This window comes from Vombatus ursinus, unplaced genomic scaffold, assembly GCF_900497805.2.
Source record: "Vombatus ursinus unplaced genomic scaffold, bare-nosed wombat genome assembly UNPS02010219.1, whole genome shotgun sequence".
Taxonomy (NCBI): domain Eukaryota; kingdom Metazoa; phylum Chordata; class Mammalia; order Diprotodontia; family Vombatidae; genus Vombatus; species Vombatus ursinus.
Window position 1 is genome coordinate 3,672,707 of NW_020949997.1, and position 13,971 is coordinate 3,686,677.

Below are 13,971 nucleotides of genomic sequence, written 5' to 3' on the forward strand. Positions count from 1 at the left end.
GTGCACTGTTGGTGGAGCGTTAAACTAATCCAACAATTCCAGAGAGCAATTTGGAACTATGCCCAAAGGACTATCAAATCATCCATATACTTTGACCACTATATCACTACAATGTTTGTATCCCAAAGAGATTGGGAAAAAAAAAAAAGATAAGGATTCCTTTTTTAGGGAGGATATATAGGGACATATGTGTGTGTGTATATATATATATATGTACATATATAATCATGTATACATATATGTACATACATATGTATAAAATATTTATGGCAGCTTTTTTTTGTTGTTGTAACAAAGAATTAGAAATTGAAGAAATGCCCATCACTTGAGGAATGGCTAAACAACTTGCACTATATGACTGTGATGGAATACTACTGTGTTGTAAAAAATGACGAGCAAGATGCTTTCAGAAAAACTTGGGAAGACTTATATGAACTGATGCAAAGTGAAGTGAGTAGAATCAGCAGAACACTGTACAAAGTAACAGCAGTATTGTACGATAATCAACTGTGAATGACATAGCTATTCTCAGCAATACAATGATTCAAGACAACTTTAAAGAACTTATATTGAAAAATGCTATCCACTTCCAGAGAATGAACTGATGGAGTCTGAATGTAGATCAAAGCATACATTTTTAACTTTAATTTTTCTTTTTTTTTTTCGTCTATTTTCTTTTGCAGCATGGCTAATACGGAAATATGTTTTGCTTGACTACATCTATATAATCTATAGCAAATTGCTTGTCTTCTCAAGGAGGGGAAGAATTTGAAACTCAAAATTTCTCAAAAAGAATGTTAAAAATGGTCTTTATATGTAATTGAGAAAAAATTAAAAAGAATCTATACATCAAAAAACAAAACAAAACATTCTATGTATAAAAAAGACCAATAACCAACATGCGATGCATAGGATGGTAGACTTTAAGTAAGGTTTTACTGAGTATAGATTTATCTGTTAGTTACTAACACTATTGTTAAGGAGAGACAAGTTGCACGCTTGCATTCAAGTCAATAAGCTTAGTTGTGAGTATGATGTAAATAAACTCATCATTTAAGTCATTAGGAAAACCAAAGTACAAGAACACACCATGGTGGCAGATTATGATACTAAAATAAGCTCAAACACCAGAGTCATAGCACCATAGATCCAGAGCTAAGAAGCACCTCTGAGGATCTCATATTCCAACCCTCTCACTTTACAGTTAAATAAACTGAGACCCAGAGGTATTAAATGACTTTCCCAAGGTCACATTATTAGTAAGCATAATGTGGGATTTGAATACAGATCTTCTGAATCTACAGCCAGTGCTCTTTCAACTAAACCAACATTTATGACTTGATTATATAACAATATGTATTTTTTCCATTCATTATTCAGGTTATATTAAGTGTTCCTATGATCATCACCATTTTTTGTCCAACTTTTAAAAATTCCTGACATCACAGAACTAACCTGAAATATATTAAAATCCCATTCTTAAATTTCAGTGTCAAAGCAGAAAAAAATTCACAAGCCCCCAAATCTCCCTAATTTTCCCATGAAAGAGGGAAAAGCTTACAAAACTAAATATAGCTCTCAGCATTAATAACTGAACAGATGAAGAAATTAAAATGATATGATGGTAAAAATCACAAGCAAATGAAAAAATTTGCAGAAACTGAACATTTATAAAATATTGAAACCTGGAATCACTTAAGTGATTTTCCAGAAACTATATCAATGAATCCCAGATTGTGAGCAGCTGAAGGGATTTATGGGTGAGTCTGCATCATTCCAGCAGCTCCCTATTTCACTTAATTCTGAGTGAAGTGCCACTGACACTGATTGTATACTGGGCAAGGCTGATATTGGCAGAAGTTCTAGTGATGGTAACCTGGCTATCAGTACATAATTTCACTGTATTAACAATTTTCATCTAAACCCATTCGATATCAAAAAATACTCACTGATTTTGCAACTTTGATGCCTAATTATGCAGCCACTTAAGTCATTTGGAATGGTGAGTCCTTGAGAAGCAATCTGAGTACATGTAACAAACATGCCCAAGTCTTTCACTTCAAGGGAGCTGGATTAAATAAATGCCAGTGAATTTGGTGTTGCCATATGGTGTTGCCATATGCCACATGTTGCCAAATTCAGAGTGCTCGGTTAACTCTAAAGGTGGTTCTTTCAGGCCAGAGTTGAGGTACATGGACAGAGGGGTGAGGGATGAAATGTGCTGTCACTGATTATACCATTCCTTTCCTGATGACCTGCAAAGATGACTGGAGAGTTGCAGGGGTTGGGCCAGAATAAGGTGCTCACGCCCTTTGAGGAAATGGAGGAGAAAACTCCAACATGACCATAAAGATTTATTTGATACACTCAATGATGGATTGTGGGATGCCAGCAATAGTGATGGACTGCTCTGTTGAGGTTGGCAGCCATCAGTCAATAAGCATTTATTAAGTGTCTACTCTGTGCCAGGCACTAGGTTATGCACATATTCCTCTGCTACCTGGAACTGAGCCCCTATATTATCTCTTATTTCTTTATTTTTGCATCCTTTTTCCCCCCAAAGAAAGAATCACACTGGTTAGCAGGGACAGAAAGCCTTAGGGGTAATGTGGTAGGTGGATCCACTTGGGGCTGTACCATTGGTCATAGAACTCTTGATGTCCTCTGTATGTCAATGATCACAGGAAAAGTTTTAAAGATGGCACTGGTGGGTCCATTAACAGAGTAATTATGCTCTCAGGACAATTCCCTTATGAGATGATGATACACTACTCTCTTCATGCATCTTTTTTCACAGATTCTTCTTACTTTTCATAATGTTTCCAACTTCCTTTCCATTCCTAAGTAGCCAGATGGTTACTTTTAATTCACTTTAAGTCACACTGATGTCCATGTTGAGTAGTGTTCTGAAAATTCAGACTTAGTAAAGTGTTCAAGTCTTTGACCAATGCAGGTATAAGGGGAATGAGGGGGAAAGGGGGGAACAGGTAGGAAAGGGAAGGATTAAGGTGAGGATGGAATAACAGGGGTGGGTGGGAAAGGTACAGTCAAGAGTAGGCAGAAGAGGAAGGAAGAAGAACAATTCTGACCAGCTGGAGAGCAGGTGTTTGACCTGTAGCTCTTGCTGGTCCGGATAATTACAATTTTCTATATAGTTAAGATTTAAATGTAGTGAATAAATTTGGGATATATGAAAAAAATTCAAATAAAAAAAGGAATTAAGTTTGTAAAGGAAGTTACAAAGAATAGAGTCAGACTTTTAAGGCTGGATAGATAGGATCTTAAGAGATTACCTACTCCTATTTACTCTTTAAAGGATGAGGAAACTGAAGGCCAGGAAAATGAAATGACATTCCCCAAATCACACAGTTATTTAGGATTTATGACTGGAAGTGATCAGAGAGAGAAATCTTTTTAGTGCAATAATCTCATTTTACATCTATGGATACTGAAGCTCAGAGCAATAATGTCCCTTACCCAAGTTTACACAAATAGTTTCAAAGTTTGAAGTGGAACCCAGATCCTCTGTTGACAGATCCAGGGTTCTTTCCAAGATATCACACTGTCTCTGAGCAGTGAATAAAACCCAGATCATCAGATTCCAAGCCCAGAGCTTTTTCCTATGTGGAACACTGCCAAAACCACAAAGTTTTAAAAATGAAAGAAGGAAAAATATATATTTAAGATTTATTACAATGTGAAATTATCTCCCCAATGTAAATAATGGATACTTCCTGTTAAAAAAAACTGAATCAAGTATTTTTAAACACTTCACATAAAAGAGATTCGGCATTTGGCTCAATAGAGGCTCTCAAATGAGCTATAAGATCTTCTTTCCTGTTTTGTAAAATTCTCAGAATACTATTTCAGGGCCCTATTTAATATTAACTAGGAGTTATAATACAACTGACATTGGTAAAATGTTCACAATATAATGACATCACTTCAACTGATGCCCTGTTTATCTCCCTTCAAGAAAAGGCCAACAACTACATGAGTGGCTAGGCTTGACCATCTTTTAAACAAAAAATAAAGCCAAGTGTCTGAGATGGGTATATACTGACCACATACAATTTGTTAAAAGGATATTACATTTAATGAATAGAATGATCAAGTCACTATGTTAAGTTCTTATGATTATACCTACTCTTTAGAACCAAAAAAACTATGATTTTCAACTTAAATGTGATATTAATAATCAGAATTCAGTTAAGTTCAAAATACGTGAAAACAGTGATGGAAAAGGAAGCCAGATAAAATTGAAAATTTACTCCCTGGCATGAAAGAAGCAACTAAAGTAATAAGTTTGTTTATTATTTCATGCTCATCAGATAAATCATCTGAATGTTTCTTCAGACAAAGCATACTTCTTTATTTAAATTTAGATTAAACAACACATATCAGTAATAGTCATTTTTACCCTTCCTTATAGAAGCACAGCAAAATGAAAGTAAATGAACTTACAGAAAATTATTGGGTACTTACACCACTGGAAAGGAACTGAGCATACTTTACATGAGGAGGGGAAGTCAAAATGCTTCTTGAAGTGTGTCAGCGTTATTTACCATTCTGCAGTATAGAGACAGAAAATTCAGAAAGAATTAACATTTACTCAAAAGCATTTTACTTTACTTTTAAAAATGAATTACATAAGGATGATCTCAATGTAAAACACAGTTAACTATGTTTCAAATAATGGCTGAAGGATTTTTTAAAAATCACCTTCCAAAGACAAATTAGGTATTGAAGTTTCTAAATTACTCATTTGGGAAAAAATGTCCTTAGAGTTAAAATTACTACAATCATAATACTTCCAATTATAAGGATAGGAGAGATGTTATTTAAACCTGCAGTACAAAACACAGTACAGTACTGTTTACATATGTTTGCTCAAAACTTTTGAAGATGAGAACTTTACAGAAAGGCATGATACCACAGATTTTTGAAATTTTATTCCCATCTCCCAAGTCTATCATCCTCTTTCAATTCCCTCTGACTTCCAAGTCCAACCATCTACTAGCCTCCAACTCATTCTGACTTCTTTTTCAAAGAAATGAATACTGGGCTCACAGTCTTATTACTCACTTCCAATTCCTCCTAGTCATCTAGTCTTGCAACTTAGGTGTGTCATCCTCAACTCCTCATGCTTTCTCACTCCTCCATATCCAATCTACTGCCAAGACTGCTCATTTTACCTTCATAACTTCCCTCATAGATATCCTCTTCTCTCACCACCCTGGTATAGTCCCTCATCACCTTCTGCATGGACTATTGGTTTTTCTTTTTTTCCTTTTTAAAAAATATTTTTAGTTTTCAACATTCAATTCCATAAGATTATGAGTTTTAAATTTTCTCCTCCCCTTTCCTCCCCCTCCCCAAGATGGCATGCAATCTGATATAGGCTCTACTTATACATTCATACTGAATATTTTCACATTAGTCACAATGTAAAGAAGAATTAGAACTAATGGGAAGAACCACGAGAAAAAAGAAACAAAACAAAACAACAAAAGAAAAGGAGAGCAAATAGTATGCCTCCATCTGCATTCAGACTCCAAAGTCCTTTTTCTGGATGTGGATAGCATTTTCCATCATAAGTCTTTTGGAGTTGTCTAAGATCCTTGCATCAGTGAGAAGAGGTAAGTCTATCCAAGTCAGTCATCACACAATGTTGCTGTTACTGGGTACAATGTTCTCCTGGTTCTGCTCATTTCACAGCATCAGTTCATACAGGATTTTAAACAACATACTATAGAACTATGGTTCCACTGTACTATCTGTGTCTGTTTTCTGGGAGAGTTCATCCCATTCACATTCACACTTATGATTACTATCCGTATCTTTCTCTCCATCCTATTTTCCCCGGTTTGTGCTTTTCTCTTTCCTTTCTCCCTTTCCCTCCTCACTAGAGTTTTGCTTTCGACCACTGCCTCCCTCAGTCTGCCCTCCCTTTTATCAGCCCCCTTCCTTTTCTTCTCCTTTCCCCTTATTACTTCTTCCCTCCCTTTCCTTTCTCCTTCTACTTCTTATACACTGTTAGATTTCTATACCTAAACTGATTATGTTATTCCTTTATTGAGCCAAATCTGATGAGAGTAAGGTTCAAACAATGCTCATCTCCCTCCCTTCTTTCCCTATACTGTAATAGGTTTTTGTGCCTTTTCATGTGATGTAATTTACCCTTGTCTGCATCCTCCTTTCCTCTTCTCCCAGAACAATCCCTTTTCACCACTTCATTATATTTTTTTATCATCACATCAAAGTCAACTTATACCTATGCCCCCTGTCTACGGACACCCTTTTAAACATCCTAATAACAATACAGTTAATATTCCCTTCTAGGTAAGTAAACAGTTTGCCCTTATTAATAACACGTTTTTTTTCTTCCTCGTCTACCTTTTTATGTCTCTTTTGAGTCTTATATTTGAAGATCAAATTTTCTGTTGAGCTCTGTTTTTTTCATCAGGAAGGTTTCTAAGTCCCCTATTTTGTTCAATGTCCATCTCCTCCCCTGAAAGATTACGCTCAGTTTCGCTGGGTACTTGATCCTCAGTTGTAATCCAAGCTCCTTTGCCTTATGGAGTATCGTACTCCACACCCTCCAATCTTTTAATGTAGAAGCTGCAAGGTCTTGAGTAATAATGACTGTGGTTCCATGATATTTCATTTGTTTCTTTCTGCCTTGCTTGCAGTATTCTCTTTGAAGTGGTAATTTTGGAATTGGGCTACAATATTTCTTGGCGTTTTCAATTTGGGATCTCTTTCAGGAGGTGACTGGTGGATTCTTTTCATGACGATTTTACTTTCTGGTTCTAGAACCTCAGGGCAATTTTCCTTTATGATTTCCTGAAAGATGATATCTAGGCTCTTTTTTTCATCATGGTTCTCAGGTAGATCAATAATTTTTCAATTATCTCTCCTGGACCTGTTTTCCAAGTCAGTTGTTTTACCAATTAAGTAATTTACATTTTCTACTATTTTTTCATTCTTTTGTTTCTGTTTGACTGATTCTTGATATCTCACAGAATTATTAGCTTCCACTTGCCCAATTGCAATTTTTTAACAAATTGCTTCCTTCTATTAGATTTTGTACCTCCTTTTCTATTTGGCCCATTCTACTTTTTAAGGAGTTCTTCTCTTCAGTGAGATTTTGTGCCTCCTTTGCCATTTGGCCTAGTCTACTTTTTAAAGACTTGATTTCTTCAGTGTACTCCCCCCCTCCCCAATTTGGCCAATTGTATTTTTTTTTTAAATTTTTTTAAGTGAGGCAATTGGGGTTAAGTGACTTGCCCAAGGTCACACAGCTAGTACATGAAAAGTGTATGGTCTGAGGCCGAATTTGAACTCAGGTCCTCCTGACTTCAGGGCTGGTGCTCTATCCACTGTGCCACTTAGCTGCCCCCAAAGGGAAGGTTCAGCTGTCTCATTTTATGGGTGAGGTTTTGTTTTTTTTTTAATCAAATGGGATGTACTGTGTTCCTCTCTTCTTTCCTTTTATTTTTTTAGGCAATTGGGGTTAACTGACTTGTTCAGGGTCACACAGCTAGTGTTAAGTGTTTGGTCTGAGGCCAGATTTGAAATCAGGTCCTCCTGATTCCAGGACCAGCACTCTATCCACTGCACCACCTAGCTGCCCCAGCAACTGTATTTGTTTTTTTATTTTTTTTTATTTTTTTCATTTATTTTGATTTATCAATAATCACTTCCATATACTTTTGAGTTTAAAATTTTTCTCCCCCTTCTTCCCCACCACCCTCCCCAAGACGGCACATAATCTCATATGGGCTATACATTTACATTCATATTAAACATATTTTCACATTAGTGATGTTGTAAGTAGAAATTAAAACCAATAGGAGGAACCATCAGAAAGAGGAAACAAAACTCAACAGAAGAGAAAAAAAATAACAATTCGGCTTCCATAGTTCTTTCTTTGGGTGTGGATAGCATTTTCCATCACAAGGCCTCTGGAGGTGTCTTAGATCCTTGTATTGCCAGGAAGGGTTAAGTTTATCAATATTAGTCATCACACAATGTGGCTGTTATTGTGTACAACGTTTTCTTCGTTCTGCTCACTTCACTCAGCATCAGACCATACAAGTCTTTCCACGTTTTTCTGAAGTCAGCCTGTTCATCATTTCTTATAACACAATAGTATTCCATCACATTCATATACCACAACTTGCTCAGCCATTCCCCAAGTGATGGGCATCCTCTCAATTTCCAATTCTTTGCCACCATAAAAAGAGCTGCTATGAATATTTTTGTACATGTAGGTCCTTTTCCCATTTGTGTGATCTCTTTGGGATATAGCCCTAGAAGTGCTATTGCTGGGTAAAAGGGTATGCACATTTTTATAGCCCTCTGGGCATAGTTCCAAATTGCTCTCCAAAATGGTTGGATCATTTCACAACTCCACCGACAATACTTTAGTGTTCCAATTTTCCCACATCTTCTCCCACATTTATCATTTTCCTGTTTTGTCATGTTGGCCATTCTGATACGTATGATGTGGTACCTCAGAGTTGTTTTGATTTGCATTTCTCTAATCAATAGTGATTTAGAGCATTTTTTCATATGACTATAGATGGCTTTAATTTCTTCATCTGAGAACTGTCTGTTCATATCCTTTGACCAATTATCAACTGGGGAATGACTTGTATTCTTATAAATTTGACTTAATTCTCTATGTGTTCTAGAAATGAGGTCTGTATCAGAGATACTGATTGTAAAAATTCTTTCCCACTTTTCTACCTTCCTTCTAATCTTAGTTGCATTGGCTTTGTTTGTGCAAAAACTTTTCAATTTAATGTAATCAAAATTATCTATTTTGCTTTTCATAATGTTCTCTATCTCCTGTTTGGTCATGAATTCTTCTGTTCTCCATAGATCTGACAGGTAAACTATTCCTTGCGCTCTCAGTTTGCTTATAGTATCAGCCTTTATATCTAAATGATGTACCCATTTTGACTTTATTTTGGTATATGGTGTGAGATTTTGGTCTATGCCTAGTTTCTGCCATATTCTTTTCCAGTTTTCCCAGCAGTTTTTTTCAAAGAGTAGGTTCTTATCCCAGAAGCTGGGGTCTTTGGGTTTATCAAATAGTAGATTACTATAGTCATTGACTACTGTGTCGTGCATACTTAACCTATTCCACTGATCCACCACTCTATTTCTTAGCCAGTACCAAGCAGTTTTGATGATTGCTGCTTTATAATACAATTTAAGATCTGGAATGGCTAGGCCACCTTCCCCTGCATTTCTTTTCATTAGTTCTCTTGATATTCTGGACCTGTTGTTCTTCCAAATGAATCTTGTTATTATTTTTTCTAACTCTATAAAATAATTTCATGGTAGTTTGATTGGTATGGCACTGAATAAGTAAATTAGCTTAGGCAGAATTGTCATTTTTATTATATTAGCTCGGCCTACCCATGAGCAACTGATGTTTTTCCAATTATTTAGATCTGATTTTATTTGCATGGAAAGTGCTTTGTAATTGTGTTCATAGAGTTCCTGGGTTTGTTTCGGGAGGTAGACTCCTAAGTATTTTATAATGTCTACAGTAAGTTTAAATGCATTTTCTCTTTCTATCTCTTGCTGTTGGGCTTTGTTGGTAATATACAGAAATGCCAATGATTTATGTGGGTTTATTTTATAGCCTGCAACTTTCCTAAAGTTGTTTATTATTTCAAGTAGATTTTTACTTGATTCTCTGGGATTCTCTAAGTATAACATCATGTCATCTGCAAAGAGTGATAGCTTTGTTTCTTCTTTGCCTATTCTAATGCCTTCAATGTCTTTTTCTTCTCTTATTGCTAAAGCTAATGTTTCCAGTATGATGTTGAATAACAGTGGTGATAATGGACACCCTTGTTTCACCCTCGATCTTATTGGAAATGCTTCTAAGCTTGTCCCCATTACATATTATGCTTGCTGAAGGTTTTAAATAGATGCTATTTACTATTTTAAGGAAGACTCCATCTATACCTATGCTCTCTAGTGTTTTTAATAGGAATGGTTGTTGTATTTTGTCAAAAGCTTTTTCTGCATCTATTGAGATGATCATGTGGTTTCTGTTAGTTTTGGTGTTGATATGATGGATTATGCTGATAGTTTTCCTTATATTGAACCAGCCCTGCACTCCTGGTATAAATCCTACCTGGTCACAGTGTATTATTCATGTGATAAGTTGCTGTAATCTATCTGCTAATATTTTGTTTAAAATTTTTGCACCTATATTCATTAGAGAAATTGGTCTATAATTTTCTTTCTCTGTTTTGACTCTTCCTGGTTTAGGTACCAGCACCATATTTGTATCATAAAAAGAATTTGGTAAGATTCCTTCTTTACCTATTTTACCAATTAGTTTATATAGTATTGGAATTAACTGTTCTTTCAATGTTTGATAGAATTTGCATGTAAATCCATGTGGCCCTGGAGATTTTTTCCTAGGGAGTTCATCAATGACTCATTCAATTTCTTTTTCTGAGATGGGGTTATTTAAGTATTTTACTTCCTCTTCTGTTAATCTGGGCAATTTATATTTTTATAAATATATATCCATTTCACTAAGATTGTCAAATTTGTTGGCATATAGTTGGGCAAAATAATTCCTAACTGTTGTTTTAATTTCTTCTTCCTTGGTGGTAGTTTCACCCTTTTCATTCTTGATACTAGTAATTTGGTTTTCTTCTTTCTTTTTTTAATTAGATTAACCAAAGGTTTATCTATTTTATTGGTTTTTTCATAACACCAGCTCTTAGTTTTATTTATTAGTTCAATAGTTTTCTTAATTTCAATTTTACTAATTTTTCCTTTGGTTTTCAATACTTGTAATTTGGTGTTTAATTGAGGATTTTTAATTTGTTCTTTTTCTAGTTTTTTTTAGTTGTATGCCCAATTCATTGATCTCTTTTTCTATTTTATGTATGTAAGCATTTAGAGATATTAAACTTCCCCTAAGAACTGCTTTTCCTGCATCCCATAGGTTTTGGTATGTTGTCTCATTATTGTCATTCTCTTGAATGAAGTTATTGATTGTTTCTATGATTTGTTCTTTGACCCAATCATTTTTAGGATTAGATTATTTAGTTTCCAATTATTTTTTAGTCTATCTTTCCATGGCCCTTTATTGCATATAATTTTTATTGCATCATGATCTGAAAAGGATGCATTTACTATTTCTGCCTTTCTGCATCGGATTATGAAGTTTTTATGCCCTAGTACATGGTCAGTTTTTGTGTATGTGCCACGTACCACTGAGAAAAAAGTATATTCCTTTCTATCCCCATTCAGTTTTCTCCAGAGGTCTATCATACCTAACTTTTCTAACGTTCTATTCACCTCCTTAACTTCTTTCTTGTTTATTTTGTGGTTAGATTTATCTAGTTCAGAGAGGCGGAGGCTGAGGTCCCCCACTAGTATAGTTTTGCTGTCTATTTCTTCCTGTAACTCCCTGAACTTCTCCTCTAGGAATCTGGATGCTATACCATTTGGTGCATATATGTTTAGTAATGATATTACTTCATTGTCTATGGTGCCTTTTAGTAGGATGTAGTTTCCTTCCTTATCTCTTTTGATAAGATCTATTTTTGCTTTTGCTTTGTCTGAGATCAGAATTGCTGCCCCTGCTTTTTTTCACTTCAGCTGAAGCATAATATATTTTGCTTCAGCCTTTTACCTTTACTCTGTATGTGTCACTCTTTTTCAAATGTGTTTCCTGTAAACATATTGTAGGATTATGGTTTTTAATCCACTCTGCTATATGCCTCCATTTTATGGGAGAGTTCATCCCACTCACATTTACAGTTATGATTACTATCTGTGTCTTTTTCTCTATCCTTCCCCCCCCACCCCCCCGGTTTATGCTTTTCTTTCTCCTTTCCCCCCCTCACTAGTGTTTTGCTTTTGACCAGCGCCTCCTGGGGTCCCACCTTTCTTCTATTATCCCTTTCCCTTTTCTTCCCTTTTACCCTTACTGCTTCTTCCCTCCCTTCTATCCCCCCTCCCTTTTCTTTCCCCTTTCCCCTCCTACTACCTATAGTACAAGTTAGATTTCTATACCTAACTGATTATGTTATTCCCTTCTTAAGCCAAATCTGATGAGAGTAAAGTTCAAACAATGCTCATCCCCCTCCCTTCTTTACCTCTGCTCTAATAGGTTTTTCTGTCTTTTCCTGTAATGTAATTTCCCCTTGTCTGCCTCCTCCTTTTTAGCTCAGACTAATGCACTTACTTCAATACATTTAACCCACTTGATTAAATACTTTCTTTATCATTACATCAAAGTCAACTTATATCCAACCCCTTTATGAATACTCCTTTAACATGGTATAACAACAATACAGTTCTCAAGAGTTATAAGTGTCATCTTCCCTTGTGGGGATGTAAACATTTTGCCCTTATTAACAACCTATTGTATCTTTCTGTGCCATTTACCTTTTTATGTCTCTCTTGAATCTTGTACTTGAAGATCAAATTTTTTGTTGAGCTCTGGTCTTCTTATCAGGAAGGTTTGGAAGTCCTCTATTTTGTTGAATATTCATCTCCTTTCCTGAAAAATCACCCTCATTTTCGATGGGTAGTTGATCCTTGGCTGCATTCCAAGCTCTTTGCCTTATGGAATATCATGTTCCATGCCCTACGGTCTTTTAATGTAGAGGCTGCAAGGTTCTGTGCAATCCTGACTGTGGTTCCACGATATTTAAATTGTTTTTTTCTGGCTGCTTGCAGTAATTTCTCTTTAATCTGGTAATTTTGGAATTTAGCTATTATATTCCTTGGCATTTTCAATTTGGGATCTCTTTTAGGTGGGGAGCGGTGGATTCTTTCTATAGTTATTTTACCTTCAGGTTTGAGGACTTCAGGGAAGTTTTCCTTTATGATTTCCTAAAGGATATTGTCCAGGCTCTTTTTTTCATCATGACTTTCAGGTAGGCCTATATTTTTTAAATTGTCTCTCCTGGATCGATTTTCCAGGTCAGCTGTTTTACCCATGAGGTAGTTTACGTTTTCATCTATTTTTTCATTTTTTTGTTTCTGTTTGATTCTTGCTTTCTCATAGTCATTAGTTTCCATTTGTTCAATTCTAATTTGTAACATTGTTTTTTTCTGTTAGATTTTGTACCTTCTTCTCCAATTGGTCAATTGTATTTTTAAGGGATTTATTTTCTTCATTGTACTTCTTTTCCAATTGGCCAATTGTGTGTTTTAGGGACTTGTTTTCTTCAGTGTACTTTTTTTCCAATTGGCCAACTGTACTTTTAAAGGACTCCTCTACCTCTCTCATTTGACTTTTAAAATCCTTCTTGAGCTCTTCTAAGAAGGCTTTTTGGGTTTCAGACTAGTTCATATTCCCTTTTGATGTTGTAGATATGGGTTTGATGACAGTGTTATCCTCTTCAGAATTTCTGTCTTGATCTTCACTCTTCTCATAATATGAATCTATCGTATGTTTCTTTTTACTCATGGTGTTTCTTTATTCCCTGGCCTTTAAAGAGATTAAGCTCTCCTGCTGGGGAGCAGAGGGCACTGACCCAAGCTTCTTGTATTGGGAGCCTAGGTCTTGGTCACTGGCTTTGTGTGCTGGGGCCTCTTATGCTGGCAATTGGAGGCTGTAGGGTTCTGGCAGCTTTTCTCGTGTTGGGCTGGAAATCAGCAAGGATGGGACTTTCAGGTAAATCTAGGTTGCCTGATTTTTTTTTAGCTTTGTTTAGCTCCTTTAAGATAAGTTTAGCTTTGTTTAGCTCCTTTTAGATAAGTGCTGCCAGGTGTTTATCTGCCTGGGGCCCCTTGCAGTGCTGCCTCCCTTATTTCTGTTGAGGCACTAGGAGACTTCTTTGCTGAAGAATGCCGAGGCACCTGGTGGTTTTCTGAGTTGGTTTCCACCAGTTACCCCACCCTCACTGAGGCACTCGGGGGTACAGCTGTTGGTGTTTGCCTGCTTGACCACCTGGGCTTCGGGATCTC

The 13,971-nt window shown here is 36.0% G+C and overlaps 1 protein-coding gene and 1 pseudogene across 7 annotated transcripts in view; both read right to left on the reverse strand.

Moving 5' to 3' along the window:
• Nucleotides 1-13,971, reverse strand: part of HMBOX1 (homeobox containing 1) — a 224,998-nt gene that overhangs the window by 141,788 nt on the left and 69,239 nt on the right. For 5 of the 7 annotated variants that reach the window (XM_027853923.1, XM_027853922.1, XM_027853916.1 and 2 more), the window contains exon 2: nucleotides 4,486-4,569. In XM_027853923.1, the coding sequence (XP_027709724.1) occupies nucleotides 4,486-4,508 (23 nt within the window). In that variant the 5' untranslated portion in view covers nucleotides 4,509-4,569. Of the gene's footprint in view, nucleotides 1-4,464; nucleotides 4,570-12,441; nucleotides 12,459-13,971 lie in introns of those variants that run through there. The other 2 variants (XM_027853917.1, XM_027853924.1) reach the window with 2 other exon arrangements.
• Nucleotides 2,173-2,893, reverse strand: LOC114037003 (annotated as a pseudogene).